At 38.7% G+C, this 21009-nt stretch overlaps 1 protein-coding gene across 1 annotated transcript; it reads right to left on the reverse strand.

Annotated features, from left to right (window-relative positions):
* Positions 1-783: 783 nt before the first annotated feature.
* Positions 784-20955, reverse strand: LOC110048213 (regulator of nonsense transcripts 1-like). Its single transcript, XM_020754001.2, has 29 exons — positions 20483-20955; positions 19613-19702; positions 19026-19193; positions 18315-18356; positions 17552-17648; positions 16771-16812; positions 14305-14378; positions 14091-14178; positions 11886-12069; positions 11670-11778; positions 11360-11479; positions 11110-11197; positions 10868-10938; positions 10623-10698; positions 10116-10319; positions 9822-9965; positions 9293-9354; positions 8956-9107; positions 8519-8636; positions 7304-7460; positions 7083-7169; positions 6519-6574; positions 6386-6428; positions 6064-6121; positions 5881-5954; positions 4754-5008; positions 4069-4194; positions 3810-3911; positions 784-3581 (listed from the first exon to the last, which is right to left on the reverse strand). Exons 1-29 carry the CDS (start codon positions 20836-20838, stop codon positions 3438-3440), a joined length of 3387 nt encoding a protein of 1128 aa, XP_020609660.1. The 5' UTR covers positions 20839-20955; the 3' UTR covers positions 784-3437.
* Between the last annotated feature and the right edge of the window lie 54 nt (positions 20956-21009).

A 21009-nucleotide genomic window follows, 5' to 3' on the forward strand; every position in this document is an offset into this window, starting at 1 on the left:
AATATTTTAAAAATCATTTCATATAGCCTCACTGTATTTACATTGAACAGGAAGGGAGGGGGAGGAGAGGTTGATTGACTAACAGTTCTTTCTGTGCGTATGAGTACAACGAAGCTAATGCAGCAACTTCATCAGAGCATAAAATATTGCCCTTCCCCCTGTCCAACAGTTTTTCCAGACATTCATTTCCTTTAGGAGGCTGGAGCGCAAAAAATAGCGATGAAGATCAAAAGGCGAGGGGACCTTTGTAAGTTCACTAGTCGTTGTTCGCGCTGCTCCGCTGACCGGCTCAATTTACCGAAGGCCTTTTCAGGGATAATGAAACAAACATCAGAAACAAATACTGTTAATAGAGCATAAACAATTTAGAATTTCAGCTTGGAGGCTCTCCAGTTGGATATTTGAACGCAGGTCTAAAGAGAATAAAATCCAGCTTGTGGTCAGAACCCGACATCCGAATTCAATTCTGTGAAACGGGATTTGGGGAAAGTTTGGGCTGCAAATGGGATTTATACAACCCCCACCCCTTACACCTTCCCTTCAGGACTTTCTTATAAGACGTGGTAAATCTTCCTTGCTTGAGCAAGCAGATTGGGTCCGAGATTGCTTAGCAACAAGATCTCGAATCTTGGCGTGTATAACATCCCCATTAGCCAATCAGGAAAGTTCTTGTGGCGACCGCTAGAACACTAACGTAATTGTACAACTGCTTTAAAATATCCAGTCAGTGTGAAGTTCGACTTTCTCGTAATTATTTAACAAAGCAAATAAGACGAACTGAACTAAGCGTTCACTATTCTTTATTCAACTGTATGTAAGATGTACGCGTCACACTACCAGGTAAAATAAAAGAGAATCATTAACAAAACTCAACCGGCAGAAGTAAGAGAACACGTTGTTTGAGGTCAGAGGCTCGTATTCCTTTGAAAACAGAACCACTGAAATTGGAATTGGCTACCAAGATCTACAAATGCAAATCCTCGTTGAGCAAAAATGATCCAGGTTTGGAAATTTAAAATCACGTATAACAATTAAGAAAACTTTCAGATCAAGAATGATGTATTATAAAGGAACGAGCTTACATCAGTATAGGAATGGCTCATGTTTTACACCTAGTGTTAAGACACTACACAAAAAACCAAGGCATATAAAAGCAGAAATATAAATTTTTCAAAATGAAAAAAAATTGATTAAAACGAACAGCATCACATACCACTCGACACGATCCATCCCGAGAAAAGATTTTATGCCACACTCAAACCACAGCACAATACGACTCAAGTTCTCACTCTTAGAGGGAAAGCGTTAAGCAACAAAAAATATACTACAGATACAGTTTCTGTACTACAGAACCAACTACTGCTTGATTCAAAGGCAAATTCTCCCAAGTAGAATCAATCATAATGTGAAAATCAGTATGGAGAATTTTGCTGTTGATCTTGGGAGTTTGGACGGATAAACGTCTCCGCATGAGGACAGTGGAACAGTAAAACAATGGTTGAATTGATTTCTCTCAAAACACATCTAAGGAAATAATGACGATAAAGAACTGTATTTACTTCCCATTTTAGCCAGGAAATTGGGGCTCTAAAACCCTCTATGAGCAATTTGCATATTGATGGCCGAATGAGTTTACAGTGGCAGAATGTTTTCCTCCATCAATGTTCAAAACAAGAAAATGTGACACTTCTTAACTAACATACATGTATAGGTATGTAGAATTTGCCGTGGTCTATTGTAAATTCACCGTAAATTTGATATGGTCTCACACCATGCATACACTGAGTCGATGATTAAAAACCCTTAAACTTGTCTGCTATCACGTGATAGTTTACAGTGGGGGTAAGACCACAGCAAGCTTTATCAATTAAACTGATTACACTACTTACCCTCACTGACGGAAGGTTTGGCTCGTAGTGCAATCGTGAAACAACAGAGACCCACATTACATGTACCCTACTAAAACCTGGTTAATATGATAAATGTTTGATTACATTTAGTCTGCATACCCTAAAGTAATGTATAATTCATTGGAACAGGGCAATGGTAAAACACGATCAACACAAACACCACTAATCAAATAAGATTCAAAAGCTACAATCAAAAAAACAGTAACACGTGACAGGGGTGCAATAAGACACCCCACTTCAATGAACTTCACGGGACGCACGCCCATCGTTTCCAGGGATCTTAAAAATCTTTCCTTTCAGGAAGCAAAACCGAGTTAAAAATCCAATGTTCCATCAAAAGTTGACTTTTGATTCTTTTCTCTAAAGACAGCAATGGCAGGAAGAAAATGGAATCGAAGCAAAGTTTAAAGCTAACTTCTGTTCAGTCTTTTATGACAAGTTGTAGGAAACCGCATGAGAGGTTTGTTAGGGAAGCTGGTCAACTTGAAACTTCAACATCTCTTTTTTTGGCCATTCAACCAAAGATATCTTGTTACCGGCCGGGAACCGTTGAGACAGACCTGTCAGTTTTAATACAATTCATCCCTGCTAACGTAACCCAAAAAGGCTTTAGCCAAAGATCTAACTAACATTCGGCAATTGACATCTCCCGAGTTTGTGTTCAACTCAGTCTTCTGTTAAGCTACTATTAACAAGTTCAACACAAAACAGACATTGATGCTTGCAGTATCTCTTGCACAGGAGATGTTAAAGTTTCAACTCGATCGGCTTCCAAGAAAATGACCAACCACCGAACAACAATTCTTGCTCTATTAAGCTGGATAATCAGCTGAAATGTTCCCATTCTTCAAACAGAACTTCCAACTGGTTGAAGACGCTTCGTAGTTTCTTTATGAGGAAAAGCAGAGAAGTAGAAGCCAGCAAGATTTATGAGCGTGTTCTGTTCAACGTCGAGTTGTTAGCGACTTCTCTGCATAAGCTTTTACCATGGATTGCTCAGCCGCTTTGACGTTAAGAGCTCGAAGCGGGAAGCACAAGCTAGATGCCAAGTGCCAATAAGTAGATAAAGCACAAGAAATGCCAAATCGTCAAGACTCTTCACTAAAAAGAAGCCTTCTGCTGTCTCTTGTATAAATTTTTCACCCATAGGGTGATAAAAATTACAGTTAGGTAATGTTGCATCATCTCACAGCATCTCACAAGTCGTTTGTCCTGTTCAAAACAAGCGAGACTTTCTGTCCCTCAGATAATTAACTGTCTAAAAACAAAGTCCAAGTTCAACACATCCATGTTTCCCTTTGGCGGCGTCAAAACCGTTAAGATCTGCCGTTTGTAAAAGCGGCCAAAAAATTATCTTCTCTTCTCGTTTCTCTCTGCTCTCGTTTTTCTTCAAGGTTTAGGCGAGTGCCACACCCTCGGTGCGGGGCATTTCAAGGGTGCGGCTTTAGCAAGGCGTTACCTGCTGGTTGCCTTGATGACGGCTGCCAGATGGTGACTTGCCCCCTTATCAGCCGGGAGGCCGATTCTTTAGTACTGGGAGGCGTAGTTTGGCTGGGAGTAGTCTGGTAAGGAGTTCATGTAACCTCCCCTCTCCCCTTGGTAGGTGGAGTCCTGGGACAACACCGCGTCTGCTTGGGATTTTAGGTTGAAGTCGTCTCCCAAGTAACTGTCCTGTTAAGTTAAATGTAACATTAAGTCAGTTTAGTAAGTAATTCTATTTAATATAACTTGATGCTATAAGTTGCAACTTGCAACTCTACCACAAGTAAGCTAGATACTTCTTTATAGGTGCATTCAATTCATTCCCCATGAGAGCGAACCTGAAATTTGATTCTTAAGACTTGCACTCTGCCAGACTGAGAGAGAAATCGAGAAATACAGACACGGAGAGCAGGTTACCTGAGAAAGGTCTGGCTGGGACAAGGGCTGTGACGCCATGGGCTGACTCATAGACATACCACCTTGAGTGAGTGGGCCCTGGGACAGGGGCTGCGAAGCATCCTGTGACGGATTGAAAAATTACAAATCAGCGGTCAAACCAGAGAACATAGATTAACCAAAGTTGCTTCTAAACGCCACAAAAGATTCAAAACTTGTACCGGGCGGTATAAAAATGCACAAACGAAACATTAAATAACCACAAGAGGTATCAGCATACCTGACTGGCCTGGCTGGCTGGCATGTGAGGTGCGTATGCCATAGGCTGGTGATGGTGATGGTTTCGCTGATTGCGCTGCCTGGGCTGCTGGACTGGCCGACCATGAGGCATACGACCAGCAAGAGGCTAAAAGAGAAATATAGATTGCAGAAAGCTTGAATACAGATTTATACTTTTGAGATCCTATAGTCGAGTAATGTGGTTTGAAGTTTTCATTCCGTGGATGAAACCCTAGTGTATGACCATGCAAATAAAAGCTACTGAACAGCACTTTTACGTGGTACTGTTTATTATGCTGTACAAGGTGGTTTTAGCTTTAAAGAGTGTGGATGAAACCCTAGTATGTGACCATTTAAAAGGAAGCTTCTGAATACTGTTTCTTATGCTGTAGATAGCCTCTTCCAGGCGTTCAGTTAGTTGGGTCGCAGCGCGAAAATCAGCGCGCGAAGAAATAAAAAAAAAAAAACACGCGTTTTTTTTTTTATCTTTTCCCGTGCTATTTTCCGCGCTGCGCCCCAACTAACTGAACGCATGGAAGAGGCTATGCTGTAGAAGGTGGTTCTACATTTAAAGTGTATGGATGAAACACTAGTGTGTGACCAGTCTAATAAAAGCTACTGAGCAGTATTAACGTGTGGATGCATTAAGGAACTGTCAGCTTAGATTTAGCTTTTACGTAACCTACCTGTCCAAAGTAAGAGTGATGTGGGGGTGGTACGGGGGGAATGAACATTCCCACGGGTACTGGAATCCTTGCAGCAGCAGCAGGTGGGATGGTGCGCTCAGCTCCAATGTAGCTCAGACGGTCATGAGTGTGGAAGTAAGTGTCATGGAAGGCAGCAGGATCCATAGGCGCTGTAGGCATCTGCCTGTCATAGACACTGCCACGGATCAGAGCCTCACGGGCATCAAACATGGTGCTACTCATGAAACGGCCACCCTAAAGTGAAAAACAGCAACGATTGTTCGTAGAAAGCTAGCACTAGAGCTAGTCTAGGTAACAACTGACAGTTTTGGCCAATTCATGTAAAAGAGCAGGGGAATCTCCTCTGCTAGATTTTTAATTGACACGGTAATAAAGTCATCATTTATTTATTATCTTTTCTTACTTGGGTACTTAAACGCAACCTTTGTGACAAAACCAGATGGTTTGATCCCCCCAATGCAAGTTTTTCATAATCCTAAGATCAAACTGGAGTTAACTTGCCATGAAATACAAGGTGGGCATCTCTTTAAATGAAAATGCCATCAAGGCATTTTATTTATAACTTACTGAAGCTCAGTTAACTTGAGAAGTATGAAACCAAGGCTTTCAAATATTCGCATTAATTTGGTCGCAGTAATTTCAAGGAACACTTATTTATTCTAACGTAACTTTTTACGAGGCGCGTTATGTCACCCCTTTTCTTTCATTTTTATGACCTAAGTCTGTTAGGCATCTGCTGGGATCATAGGCATAAAGAAAACAGTAGATGATAGAATTGCGCTCTTAATTTTCCCCACACTCAAATGCTACTGAAAAACGTTTTTGATCTCACTGTTCTTTGTAGTAAACTTTGTTATTCTTGTACTGACGAAAAGTGGTCTTTGTACCATTCCCAATAATTACATTCAACTTCAAGTATTACACTCTTATTGGAGTAAATTTCCCTCACTTTGAATAATTCCCTTCGTCAAATCATGTTAATTTAAACTGCAATGATTAACACAAGTGCAAACTTCCTACAATAAGGTATTTTCGAACAAGATTTCTCTGAATGAAAAATGGTTTAATTGAAGGAAGGTGTAAGGAAGGTGTAGCAGTTGTCTTACCGGATTGGTGCGGTTGACAAGCTTCCTTGGCTTGCTAAACTGAATCATACTTTCTTTCAAATTGTTCAGGGGCCCTGCAAAGCACAAAAAGCCGTCAAACTCAAATTCCTGTTTCTTTACAGCATATTGGACAAAAGATTTAAGGCAAAGTAATAACAAAAGCAAGGTAGAGTTCAAACTCACCTTCCATCAATGTCTTGTTCTCTTTGTAATAGTTCAACAGGTGATTCCAAAGAGGTTGCTAAAGAAATTACAACACAGTCAAACGATTATGATTCAGACTATTTTTCTCCACAGAAAAACATGCCAAATTTTAGCATCTTTACACATCGTTACATTGGGTGTCCCTGTGATAAATTAAAGCACGTTGGCATGGACTGTTTGATATACAGAAGAGTTTCATTTGTTGTCAGTGTGTACAGGGATGTCCTTACATGTTATGATCACGTATTTCTTTTCATGAAGTGAAAGTAAAAACAATATATTTTACTTTGTAAAAACTTACCCTGGACAAAATCTTGGGATTGCCAATGACGATGATGCCATACCTGCAGCGGACATAAACTCATGTAAACAACTGGACACTTTGCATCATTAATATGACGTGTTCCCTGTCTTCAAACTAAAAAAAGACTTACTTGGCTCGGGTCAAGGCCACATTCAAACGTCTAGGGTCATTCAAGAAACCAATGCCCTGCAAATAAACAGAAACAACATACAAAAAGTTACCATGAGTGATAAACACCTTCCCAGTCATAGAAAAACTAAACCATAAATAAACTTGGGGATGGTGCTTCGACGCACCCAGATACTGATTTGGGGATTGAAAAGGGTTAACAAATCTTGGAAAAGAATCTATAATCGTGACCAAAAAGTGCCAACTGGTGATGCATACTTTTGAAGTGGGAAGTTATAGTTTAATTTTCCGAGCCCCCCAAACAATGTTGGAATAGTGGGTCTACTTTGTATGAATCAACATTAACATTGTGTTGGCGGGGAGGGGGAGGTCGACAGGAAGACAATATGTTGGCAAAAGTGCAAAGCATCCCAAGACTTTTCACTAGGGTTGTACACGAAATGCACTTTAAATCTTAAGACATGGAGAAATCAAAGGATTCAATGACTAAATTGATCATACATGCACTCTGCACAAAATACTAATCCATAAGTAAGGTATATGTAGATCATTACTCAATGTATACCTGGTGTTCATTGGATCGGACACAAGACAGGATAATATAGTCCTTCTCTCGTCCTTGGAATGCATCAACACTGGCCACTTCAATTTCCTATATCACAAAAAAATTTAGGATATAAGTGTCACAATGAAATCAGCAACAAGTGTATCTTCCCTTGAAGTACAAAAAAAAAACCATTAATACGATGACCACTAGGTTACAGTAAGTTCAAAGGGTTCGTTTACCAGGTACAGGTTGGCATGAAGAGATCCACTAAACTGCATGTACTGGACAAGGTAGGCTCTCTGGCCTTCATATGGAGTGATCACTCCAATCTGCTCAGGCTTCACTCCAGCACGGAGGAATCTGGTGGCAATCTTCTCTACATTAGCAGCTTCAGTCCTGTAGAAGAAACAACTCTTGTTTACAGATTGTACATAGGTTTTGAAGCAGTATTCAGAGAAATGAAGTTATCAGACAATATTCTGGTTACCGCAAACACCGGTGGATAGGCTGCACTCGCAGATAAGCCGCACCCCAGAGTTTGACAACTCCAGTTTTGGGGAAATGTTTTTGGAAAGAAATCAAAAATATTCGCAAGTGGGGCTTGAGAGAGATTCCTTTCATGTGCATTTCTTGATTAATTGAATGTAAACCCCAGTGTGTAAACTCACTAACAGTGAAAACAGAGAATACTTCAAACTGAAACCCTTACCTATAATCTTAGCTCTGCAATAGTATGGACATGATGTCTACCGACTTTGACAAAATTAATGTTGGATCTTTCTCTGGTATTTTTCCACCCGTATTTTTTCATTCCTGTCCGGTTTTCAGTAGACTTTTACATACAACAACAAGAATGGTTTTGTTCATTCATTCATAGTGTAGTAGCCAGGCACTTCACCAGGAGATGAAAACCTCTTCTGGCTAAAAGGTTTTTTAACGAAGGTTTAATAGTGTTTAACAGCTGGAAATATTCTTACGAACAAGAACGGCTCTATTAGGAGTCACCAAACTTGTTAAAGCAATGTTTGATGTGTACTCTGATATCATTAGTTTCCTGAAGTTCTTATTAGTTTGCTTTAAATACCAACTTGGAAATTTTCGATGAAAAGTGTTAAGTTATGCACATTTATGGCACATTGTCTGCTGTTGATGTTCTAGCAGATAAGCTGCATCCTTGATTTTTACGGAAAATTTTGAGTTAAAAGGTGTGGCTTATCCGCTAGTGTTTATGGTACACTTCTCTGTAACACAAGCTTTCTGATGATAAATACTGAGCTGTATTAAAAAGCAGGTTTTTTTTAGGAGTACACAAACAGGCAATTGTAACTTCTGGTAAAAAAAATGTCTGAAATACAGAACTAGCTTTCAATGTTTTTAGAGTTGAACTGCTTTTGAGTTTCTGGGTCGACAAAAACAAACAAACAAATAGAATGATTAACAATGAATATGTTAACCTGTTGAGGTAGGATGTTCCAGAGGAGGCTATTTCCTCTTGGCCCATAGTGGCATAGAAGAACATTGGCTTGTCAGGAACAGGCCATGGGAAATCAATTCCTGACTGCTGACGTTCAGCTGAAGGAAACGAGAAAAGCAAAGAATGTCAAACAACACAAAAACAAACATCCTACTACCACTACCCTTAAAGGCACCAGTTCCAAAGCTCATCTGCTGATGATGGCTTTGAATATAAACAAACTTTAGTCTTCTGGCAATTGAAAACTCTGTCACTGCTACATGAAAATGCATTTGCTCAAGCCTCTTTTAAAAGTTTCTGAGTATTTTCCTGAGATCCAGCAACCTCGAGTCTACTAAGACAAACAACACGAAAAGTGACAACTGGCTCAAACACATGTACATGAACAATATAGTATGATTTATAGCTCACACTTACCAACAGTAACTCCATTCTGAAGAGTTCCATCATAGAACAAATTGGATGGGAACTCACTAAGGGCTGGGTGCATACGATACTGGACTTGTAGACGAATGGGGCGGATTCCAAGAACCACCAGACGTTCAAACAGTGACTGAGACAGCCCAGCACTAAAGAATATCAAAATATGGTTAACATGTAAGAACATGGTAAGTACATGTACTGTATAAATTTAATTTAATTTCATGTACATCTTACCCTAACTTGTGTTGGAGTTCTCCCAAGAGCAGAGGTTATGAAAACCAAATGTATAGCTGTACTTAACTAACAGCAATCTTAAAGAACCATTACTTACTTGGCTGCTTTCTTGCACATCACAACAGGACCCAGCTGGCAGTGATCTCCAACAAGGATCAGCTGTAGACAACAACACAATGCACAAACAAAATAAAATGAATGATAATACACATAAACAGTACTGCTCAGAGAAAAGTGCATCTTATACTATCATTGTACATACTGGTTCCTTGAATGCTGTTAATAACTGGGACAAGTCAGGCAATTTGTCTCAAAGTAGTTGCATGTACTGTTGTCATATTGAAAAGCTACAAGAGCAGCACTGGGTTATTACAGGTAAGGCACTACACTGTAGAGCTGAAACAGTAGGTTTCAGACATGGCTGTCACACATCCTTTGCTAACCCAAGCAGTGACAAGTTCTCATACATGTATTTTCCTGTAGCGAAGCACAACGTCCAGCACAATGTGATAATAACATTTATCATTCCAGTGACTTGCTGTCTTCTGGAATGTGAAATGTTCCAGACCCTTAACATTTTGTGAGCTATATGTAACACTATTTAGTACGACATTCTACAGACTGACCTGTTTGCAGCCAAGTATGACTGGCACCATGCACTCAGGTTCAGTTGCCTGGGTGGACTCATCAATCAGTACGGTGCGGAACCTGAACTTAGACAGGCGAGGGTCACCGGCACCCACACAAGTGGTGCAGATCACATCTGCATGCTGAAGGAACCAAGCATCAGTTTTAACATAAAATCAGTCTTTTTTTGCAATAGACATGGCAGTTAGCATAATAGTCAAAAAGTAGCAGCAGCTAGTTTCCGTTTTGTAGCCTAACATGTACATATTTGACAAATGAACAAATTAACTGACCTGCAGCAAGTCTCGCTCACAGTTCCTCTTCAGAGACCGGTATCTCTTCTCATCAGCAGCTGACAGTTCACCCTGCTCATCTTTGAGTTGCTGTAGCTTTTGCAGTTCTGGAACACTGTCCATGTTACGCACTTGGTTATGCAGTGCAAGGAATGCTACTGGAGAGTCAATAGCCTCCCTGCTCTTGGCACACAGTCTGACAACCTATTTCCACACACAATACAATAGTTGAAGTTAATTCTCTGTGAATTACAGTGTAAGACCACTTGTTGCATGAAAATCCAGCAAAGTTTAAACTGGCATCAGCACATCTAGACATCAAAGAAAGTTGGATTGTGAATCAATAGTTGGACTTGTCTTCTAAGCCCCTCATTCTTTGGTGTCCAAAAATACTGAGCAGCAGACCTTTTTGAAATTAAATAAACAATGAAAAACAGTGGAGAACCACAATGCAAGGGCACCAGGTACTCATTTGAAGATTACAAGGTTTTTAGTAGCACACTGTACCTTGAGTCCTGTCTTGTGTATCTTCTCTGTCAGCTGATCCACTGCAATGTTACTTGGAGCACAGACAAGCACTTGACTGCGCGACAACCAAAAATAAAAATAATTAACCTTTATTCCAAGCCCAAACTACTGCAATTAAGACTCCAGTGCAAGAGATACATTTGCCTCGATGCAATTTAAATAGTTTGTTCAGTGTCATGAAGGAATTTCATAAATGCTAGCCTAATAGTGGTCTGAACACTCACCCATTGTTTTGTTTGGCCAGATGATACACAACACTTGCTGATGTCACTGTCTTACCAGTGCCTGGTGGTCCCTGTGTGTGCAGAAAGACAGAATAAAAATCTCGATCATAAACCAAATTGATGAACACTTGTGTCTTCATAACATGCCTCTAAAACAACTCTCTCTGTTGTTAGAAACAAAAAACGCTAGCACTTGTTGACTGTTTCTTGTGGTCATGCAAGGGTACTCAAGGACTACTAACCTGAATAAGACTGAGTGGTCTTTGCAGCACAGTCTTGACAGCATACACTTGTGAATGGTTAAGCTCTGGAAGACCTTGGGCTGAAAACCTATGGAGATGCAATGACAGCATTATGATAATATTAATCAATGCATAACCACAATGATACAATCAACATCTGTACATGTACATTGTAAGCAATGATAACATCGCTAATAAGGCAGTATAATATTACACCAACACGTCTGGATCTTTTATTTGTAAAACCAACCTTTTAGGCAGCTGGCATTTGACGACCTGTTCTTCTACCTCGTGTCCCAACAGCTTGTGGTAGATATAGCCACTGACTGATGTCTCGTCAACTGCAAAGGTCTTCATTCCGGTCTGCATTCTGTTGAAAAGGTAATACAATCATTAACAAAAAGTGAGATGTTTTACATTAACCACTTTTAAGAATAGAACGACAAGTTGTCCAGGCTGTCAAGACAAGACAAACTCATGAACTGATCAAAATTGATAACCATAATGACAAAGAATAATTTTCTCACATTGAAAGGTTTCAAGGAGCCTTTCATTTTTACCTGTCAAAAGAAGTCGATTTCCACACAAAGTCCACCACAAAGTTATGAGTACACTCTACTGGAGCACCCAGGTTGCTGCGCAACTCAATTCCAACCTCTTCTCCAAAGTCTAAAGGACGCTGTTAAGGAGACATCAAATCTACAGACAGGCACTGGACAATGTTGCATTTAGTTACATATTAAAGTTGTTTGGGATTTCTATCATTTCAAGGATACTGTTCGGCACTTTGATCACATGACCAACACCCTGCCAGGGCTTGTGCAATTCACCAATGTATCTCAGCCGCAGCTCATCACCAGGCATCAGTCGCATGTCATCATTTGTTTTTGGAAAGGAGAAATATGCAATCCTTTTCTTATTTAGACCAATATCCCAACGAACAACAATGTTATCTTGAGTCTGTACAAAAAAAAGATAAAAAAGACAGCATGTATGTTTAATATTTGTATGTAAGTTATACTGTATGGAAATCATTTGGTTTAACCCATTGATGCCTGAATGAAATGGCCCGCCACCCACCCCTAATTCCTTGACATTATTTGGAATATTTCAGAGCGAGCCGAAGCACAAAAATAAACCATATGCACAGTAACCACCGACACAAGATCAGGTTGCAAGACAGCGTTTCTTAAAGGTTGAATATATGAAGGGCCAAAATATTAAAAAATATTAACAAAAAGAATTCAACCTGATGTGTAAAACTGATAAGAAAAAAATAAATTATATTATTTCATTATCGTGCGACAAAATATCCCACGCATGCCAAGAAAATTGAATATGTGAAAATGAGTTGATTATTGACTTTGGAAGATAAAACAAAACCAAATACAACACAATTTCCATTCTTGTACTATAACGGCTAAAATTTGTGAAAACAATGGAAAATAAAAGCAAAAGACACATGTAAAAATCAATCTGAAAACAAGAAATCAAATTATTTCTTTGCTGCACAACGAAATATTACAGCGCTGTGAAAGCAAAATGAAAGTTGTAAATCAAAAAGATGACTAAAACAAGCCAATTATTTTGAGATCAATCGTATTTCAACTGTCTTACAGTGCGTTCACTGAAACCAGGGCCACCCAGACAATCAGATGGCAGAACTGAAACAATAGATCCCAACATTTTCAAATCCAGCCAATCAAATGTCCCATTATCAATTCCAGCCAATCAAATGTTTGGTACAAGACAATGAAATCTCAACTTGTTTGTTGGGATGCTTATGCAATTACAGTGTTGCATAATAAATTGTCAAGCTTAAACCGTTACTAGTTTTGCGTGCTTGCGGGTTCAAGAAGAATTATATGTTACACTTTTTATGGGATTGTTGATTGGTTTGGAAAATGCATGGAAATAAAAGCTGCGTAAGTGTCTGACTCGTAAATATATATTGCTAACAGAGTGTGTTGTGTGAATATTGTCACGGCTGTTTAAAAGAAACCCTTCAAATGGTCTCTGAGCAGCTTTGCATCAACGCAGGTTTGAAACGTACGAATTGGAAGGCGATTATTTTCGATGTAACTGAAAGGAGCTGAAAGCAAACTTCAAGCAGGAGAATTGAAAAGTTAACTTGATACAGAAATGAATTCTTTGTTCGAAATGTCTTTGATTTTTCCATCCAGGGGAAGTTCCTATGCGTCTGTCTTTTGTTTTTCCTTGAGTGATTTTACAAGCTGCGGCTTCGATAGTACACTGTACCACGCTGCATGATCCGCATGTTGAAATTAATTCTTCACGCTAAAGTGAAAGCTTGAGTTTCTGCCAACCACTTTTGCAGTCATTTTAATGCCCCTGGCTTTACCAAATGTTCCAAAAGTTGAAATAAACTGCGAAGTAATAATGTACATTACCATTCTTGTTTTCTAAAGTCCAGGAAGCCGCTTTAAACCCGCGATCTACATTCAAAAAGCACATGAAAGTGCACCACTTGTCATGTATTCGTGGCCGTTTAAGGAAGGAAAAATTCTTCACTAGAATGGTTTGAGGACTCTGTACACCTTGATCTTCCATTCTGAGGCCACCTAAACATTGATTTGTGTTTTTCCTTTCCATTTTAAGTCCCAAAGAATTTATTTCTCCATTTTAGGAACGAAAAACAAGACATTTGAAGTTTGTAGATTTGGCCTGAAACGCACCATTATTACCCACACTTTTCAAGTGCATGATTTCAAGACGAAAAACCGTCTTTCTAAGACCCCTAAGGTCCTTTAAAAATATGCTCAGAAAGTCCATTCTCATTAGTTTATTTGTCCTTAAAAACAATAGAACAATAGGAGAAACAAAAAGTCTTCAAGGAGGATAGGAAAGGCACTTGTCCTCATGTGCTTTTTTACTGCTGGTTACAGGCGTCAATGGGCTAATAAAGCAAAAAGGAATTGGTTGGGTAATGGGTCCTGTGACAAACATTAAAATTAAATTACCTGAGACTCTTTGAGCTTCTTATCATAGTCTGCTTCCAGTTTAACAAGTGGACCAAATATATTCTGATACTGGTAAGCATCCTCATACCTGAACAAACCAGCAAACTATAAGACAGGGTACGTGTATACAGTACAATACAGCTTGTGTGGGTTGATATAGAAAGTGAATTTCATTGATAATGAGGAGTTAGCACATGTACAGGGAATAGCGAACCTGAGAAGAACTTGTTGTGGTTCATCGTCTACTCCAGGCTTATCCAAATCCTCTAACTTAGCTTCAGGGTTATCCTAAAAAAACACAGAATAATCAGCGTATAACTATTTATTTTTTCTCTCTGCTTTAATGGTTATAATTTATATGTATGTGTTAAGTATTAAGGAACATTTGCACAAAAATGTTCTACTTGATAGATTTTCTTCAAACTTCCACTGCAGGGTTAGGGTTAGGGTTAGGAAAACTAGTCTGTGGAAAACTAGTCTGATTTTGAAAAATTGGCACACGTAAATCAGCATGGTCTCCAGGGCCGGGTTGTTCAAAGCCCGATTAGGCTAACCCAGGATTAGCGAGAATTTGACTTCGTGCGTGTAAGGTGCATGGACACTGCGCGTAATGTGCGTGTAGTACACGTGCTTTATGCACGTGTAATGTTGCAATCCCTCTGACCGGTACTGTCATATCATAATGATAAAAGAGAAGTGAAAGAGTTTCATGAATTAAGGGGGTCCTGCCCTCATGTACCGTTACATTACACCTTTTTTTAGTGTTACGTGCATAGGTGACATCTTTTCACATGCTATGTAACCTGGCCTATATCAAAAATGTAAGCTTAAGGTCATTCCCCAGTATTGCATTGCGCATCACTACTGCACATAATTTCACGTGTGATTAGCACGCACGCATTAAAAAATAGCGGCTTTTTGTTTACAGCTGGACCTCGCCACAGAGGTAAATCATCATTTTCCCACAAACGAGTATGGTGACCTATCATTTTTTCTGTTGTTTTGAATTGAGTAATAAATTTCTCTGTGTAACATAAATATGGACCAATTCTCAGTGTAAGACAAAAAGCAATCATTGGAGCAAGCAATCGTGACTACAATCATCATGCTATTATAAGGATTTATATGGGTATAAACAAGGTGCTGTTGCTCCTAAATGAACATGGGGACCCCTCATTTTTATTTCAAAATTTAAGTTCCTATAATATAATGGATCAATAGGCAAAGTTTCACAAAAATCTCAGTGCAGGTTCTATTTCAGTGGAATGACCTTAACTGACTTCTTTACAGTTGAGCTCAAATTCTAGTGATGAAAGATGGACTTGTTTGAATTCAAACTAAAGTTAGGAGTATCAGAAAGTCATTCCAGGAGAAATAAGTCGACTATTTGGAATGTTTACACGTTATGAATATTAAAAGCGGCAGCAGCCGAGTTATAACGGAAGTCACTATTGAGAACCGATCAGCTACACTTAAATCGTTTGAATTATCCCGTAAACAGGGCTTGAAATTGCGACTCACTGGTCGCCAATGCGACCAAAAATTCAGCACTGGCGACTAAATTTTCAGAACTGGTCGCCAGCTGGCGACTCGCGTTTTGTCTGATAACTAAAGAAAACCACGACACAACTTTTGTTTTTAAATCTTTATATTAGGAAATCAATTGGATATGGTAGCTAGTTTACAACATTACTTACCTTTCCGTCCCCAGTAAAATAATGTCTGAATATTACAAGATAATCGAAAAAATTGAATGTATTTCGTCACGTCGATACTGCATTCTGCATTCACGGCACGCCATACTGTTTCAGTGGCTTCTCCCGAAACTGGGATCGCAGGTGCACTTCAACACCATGTGCTTTTCATTTGCCGCGAAAATGACGGCAGATACCAATCAGTTGAAGGAATTACGTGAGCTTTTACGTGCGGGGGGAATGAAGATTCAGCCAAAAGGCTAATCCAAACTTTGAATACTTCATCAGTTGTTGATGTAGGGAAAGTGGATTTCACCAAACTGTCAACAGCGAAAAGGCGTCGAGGAAAGCCAGTCGAAAATAAAGAACAGCATTTCAAAGTAGCAAAGGGAAAATACGCAAGGACCCGTGTTTGTCTCAAAATGAAAACCACGGACTTAAAACTTCTTATGCTTAGCTTTATTTAAAATGACTATGGAGACAACCATCACCTTCGGTGTTACTCGTGTTGTTTAATTGTTTTCGCTCTTCAATTGTGACTTTTCTTGCATGCAAAGTAACATATAAAATCATGTTCCTGTGTAAGTTATATATAAAATAAGTTGGCGACCAAAATTTACGATCTGGTGACCAAAATTTTTCCGTTAGTCGCCAGCTGGCTCCCGAACGAAATAGTTAATTTCAAGCCCTGGTAAATTGGGAAACATGCAACATCTGCAATCTTGTTCAGCCATTTGAGTTCAGGAATTATCATTTATTTGTCATTTCTTCTGCTAATAAGTGGAAAAATTTCCAGTTTCACAGTTAAATGATCTTTCAGCCATTTACATAGCATGACAAAAGATGGCACCTTGAAAGATGGTTGAAAGATGTCCCTATAAACACAACACACTGAAAGTGGGTGTAATAGCTGAGCAAAATAATACAGTGTACACAACAACTACAGTACTATATATTTAAAAATATAATGGAAAAAATGTTCTAACCTTCCACAATTCCTCAAGCTTGTTAATCTGCTGGGCTGAGATCTACAAATATACAGGTCAAACAGGGCATACAAGATTTGATTTACAACTTTGTTTACAATAGTGTGGCATAATAATTATTTAGATGGAAACTTACTGTCTATGGTAGCTACATGTAAGTGTTGTTTTCTTATTTAGCATGAAACAAGACTAATGTTAATATTTTAGTTCTATTAAGCTTGTGAGTCTACAGAAACTGGCGCTGTCAAGCAACATAACAACAAATCATAGTTTATACTGGGGACCTCTTAAACTGGCATGGACTTTGACACTATGATATACACTGTATCTGTCCGTAAAACCTTGGTTGTTGATGAAAAATGTTGATTTTAGCAATAGACAGGTTGAAAGTTAGCTAGTGAAATCAATTTTTTAAGGAATATAATTATATTACTTAAAAGTGACGAAGTCGAACGCACTCTCATAATTTTGATTACTACTAGTATTTAAAAGTTAAATAATCCCAAGGCTACGTTTTAAGAAAAATTACAAGGAGCCCAAAGGTTCCTAACCATGAAATCCTGGGTGCCCAGCACTTCAGCTTGTCAGAAAAAAGTAAGTTTTTCTAGTCGCCCAAAGGCAAAAGTTAGTTGCATGTGGCACCTGGGCGCTTCTAAAGCATAGCCCTGAATCCATCTGTGGACAAGTTACAAGATTTGCACAATTTTCTTATAACAGTATGTTCATATAAAAGACATGCCTGGTTACCAACTGAATGACCACTAAAGTTATTAAAGCTTACCTGTCTTGCTCTCAATTGGTCCTCATCAGGTGGAACTTTCACGAGCCATGATAGGAAACACCGGTCATTAATCAGAGGCTGCCACTGGGCTTGATCCCTGATGAGGACAAAAATGAACAAAAAAATTAAGACGGAATCCACCAGAAGTTCAAGTAACAAGTGGACAAAAACCTAGTACCAAAATTATTTACATCATATTGCAAACTTCTGTACAGCTGTTTTAAATGTCTTCTGAAGAAAAAAATAATTTCTAGCAACACCTAACGTTGAAAATGAATGTTGAACCTCATATGAAACACTTGAAAGTACTGGTGAAATGAAACTGATGATGAAATTTTGCCTGTGTTTACATAAGTTCTCTGAACTTTGAAATTTATTTTCTCTCGTTCCCATGGGAAATTGTTTTTGGTGTTATTTTAGGCAATTATTTATGTATTTAGCTTTAAGAAAATGTAAAAATGACTGTAAAATACTTAAAATTATTCTGGTACCAGATTTTTGTCCACTAAAACCTGAAATTGCTCGAGTTTCTTTCGGATTTCGTCTTAATCCATTACAAAATATAGTTACAACAGGAAAGCAAGAATTAGATACAAGATGGTAACTTGGCAATCATGCATTAGGGTTTGCAAGCCTGCACTACATGATCAAACAACTGCCATAATGGTAATGACCATCTCTAACAAAATATTTTACAATCTTGTAATGGTAAATATAAAAAGTGTATATTTGAATTATCACTGCTTTTTGATGTTGTACATACCAGTTCATATCTTTGGAGTTACTTTGTGTTGCACATGGTTGCCTAGAGAAACAGTTGACATAATGACAGTCAATATTCTTTCTAGCAAAGTCAACCAATACATTTTCAATATTACTATTTTAAGCTTCAGCGCATACAGAAATAACACACTCTAGACAGCAGAATATTAGACCTTTTCTGAATTGTTGACACAAAAAACTACTTGAAGGTAAAAGAATGGTTTAAGATTTTTTTTATTTCTAGAATATGATAAAATGTTAGAATAAATTCTCAACAAGGTGGGCAAATAACGGGCAGGTGTAAACTGAGTGAAATGATGTTGGTGGTCCATTGCAGGTGATAGGGACCACTGACAACCTTATAAAAATTATGTTAGGGGTGGATGTGTCTGGAGATGGCTGGAAGACCAATCCAGGTACAGGAGTGCCTCCAAAACACAAGGCAGATGTGAAGGGTGGCTATAGTGGAGGTGCTTGCCACTAGTTCTTTCTACTGACATTGTTTTCTCTTGGCTTCTGCTGCCCCTAATTCAATACTGACTTCCAATAAATAGCATTTACTGCATGAAATTCACTCAATTAGAGGACCTGTACTTCCTTGAATTATCTTTCTTTCTCTCTCGCTTTAGTTTAGCCGTTTTTCAAAGAATTTTTTTTTGCTCTGACTGACACACCACATGTTGAGAAAGACTATTTTGAAGTCCATACTGACCTACATAGTAGCACAACAACAGAATCTGCCTTGGCGGGGATGAAACCCAACAGGAAAACATTGCGACAAGCACAGTTGTAACATTCTAAGATTGTCTCGCCCAAAGGACCATCCTTGTGAAGTGTCACCTCTTTATGCTTGGCTCTGACAAGATGGTTTACAATATGGCTACAAACAAAACAAACAGGAAAGAGTAAATGGCTGAGTCAAACTACATTACTTGAAAAGTATGATAGACAAGTGGCTAAAAAGTAAAAAATGAAAATCATCACAGTAGTAGTTGTCATGTTCAAATTCACATACAGTACATGTACATGAATGGTAACTGACATCATTTAAAAAATGTATGGTTGAGAAGATGGTTTAAGCCCAGAAGTGTCTTGAGTTTGCCTAGAATATTATTGTCTGGGGGAGAGCAGACTCTAGAAGGATTGCAAGACTGACATCAACTACAAGCAAGTTAAGGTTGTTTTGACATTTGTTGATATTTCAGTATTTCAGTAAACATTTCAGACTAACAGTGTTTAAGTATTTCGAAGAATATGATTTAGTCTGGATGCTTCCTGTGCAAGAGAACCATTGCGTACCTGCCAGCAGTGTTTCCTCTCCCATTACAAAACCACTTTTTGCACTGAATGCACTGGACAACGGATGCTGGGTCATGGACTCCACAATACCTGGAAAATTACTGTCATTTAACTTTGAACTTAAGAAAGGGAGCCTGAAAGTCTTGTCACCATAAGGAAATATGATGTAAAGGACACTGTAGCCAGTAAGACAAAAGTACATGTAATGTGCATGAAAATTTTTCAAGCAAGTGAAAGTGGGAAAAGCCCCGAACTCCGGAACAAGGTGTCTGGGTTCAAGCCCTGGCAAGATGCCCTATTAACATTTCTTGTAACTAGTTGAATCCATTTTACATAGCCAAATGGTGCTGAATGCTAAAGCTTACATGTAGAACAAGATTTACATTTTTATAATAATCTAGAGACCAGTTTTAGTGCTCTGTTTGAAGACCACAAATACTTCTTAATCGTTTACTCAGTTATCTTTTGTTTTAAAAGGGAACTTTCAAGGCTAAAAAATTAAAAATAAGCTTATTATAAAGTTAATGGCAAAAATAAATTTAGAAAAAGAAATAAGCTTAGATGTCTTGCAATATTTACTGTAATAAAAAAGGAACACTTATCCTTTTGTCGTGGAGAGGGTTAAAAAAATAAAGAAAACTGAAGTCCTACGATTAAGATCAAACTTATAAAAACTACCCACTCAGATTTTCTAAACCGAAACGTCTATAGTTATAATGTAAACCGCTTTCGAAAGATATACATGATAGACATTTTTACAGTAAGCTTGCATCGCAATAAGCAGTTGTAAAAAAGCTCTTTATAAAACCACTGAACGGTTTTTTGAAAAAAACTGAATAACTATGGCAACTGCTTTTAAGTTAAACACACCTGCACGCGTAGGCTGGAAGATCTTTCGAGTAAAAGGTTTCATCTTCGTCTTCCTCGAAGTTCAGCTCTCCTAACGAGTTGCTAACCTTGGAGATATTGCTGTCTGTTTTCGCATCTTCATTTCCCGTTGCTGGGCCATTAGTCAGCTCCTCCTTTTTGTCCACAGAACTTCCATTAACCAAAGGTTGGCTCCCTTCGGGCTGCGAAGCTTGCGACTGAGTTTGAGTTTGCGATGGGACAGTGAAATCGTGAAATTCGTACTCGCTTCCTTGTGTGTCCGCGCCGAAATCAGCTTCTTCGGTGTCTAAAAAAGTCAATGTTTGAGATGCAGGCCCGTAAGAGTCTACAGTGCTCATATTTAATCTGAGAAAAACGTTAAAATTAACTTGCTTTCGCCACCTAAAACGAAACTACCGGAAGAGTTTTGAAATCTAGCGCAAGAACGTGGCCAAGATGGCGACCTGAGCCACGCGATTCCTGTTTCGCAATACATTCGCTAAAATTTCGGGATTATTCGGTAATACCGA

This window comes from Orbicella faveolata, unplaced genomic scaffold (genome assembly GCF_042242905.1).
Source record: "Orbicella faveolata isolate gen_17 unplaced genomic scaffold, um_ofav_v1 contig_26, whole genome shotgun sequence".
In the NCBI taxonomy this organism is placed as follows: domain Eukaryota; kingdom Metazoa; phylum Cnidaria; class Anthozoa; order Scleractinia; family Merulinidae; genus Orbicella; species Orbicella faveolata.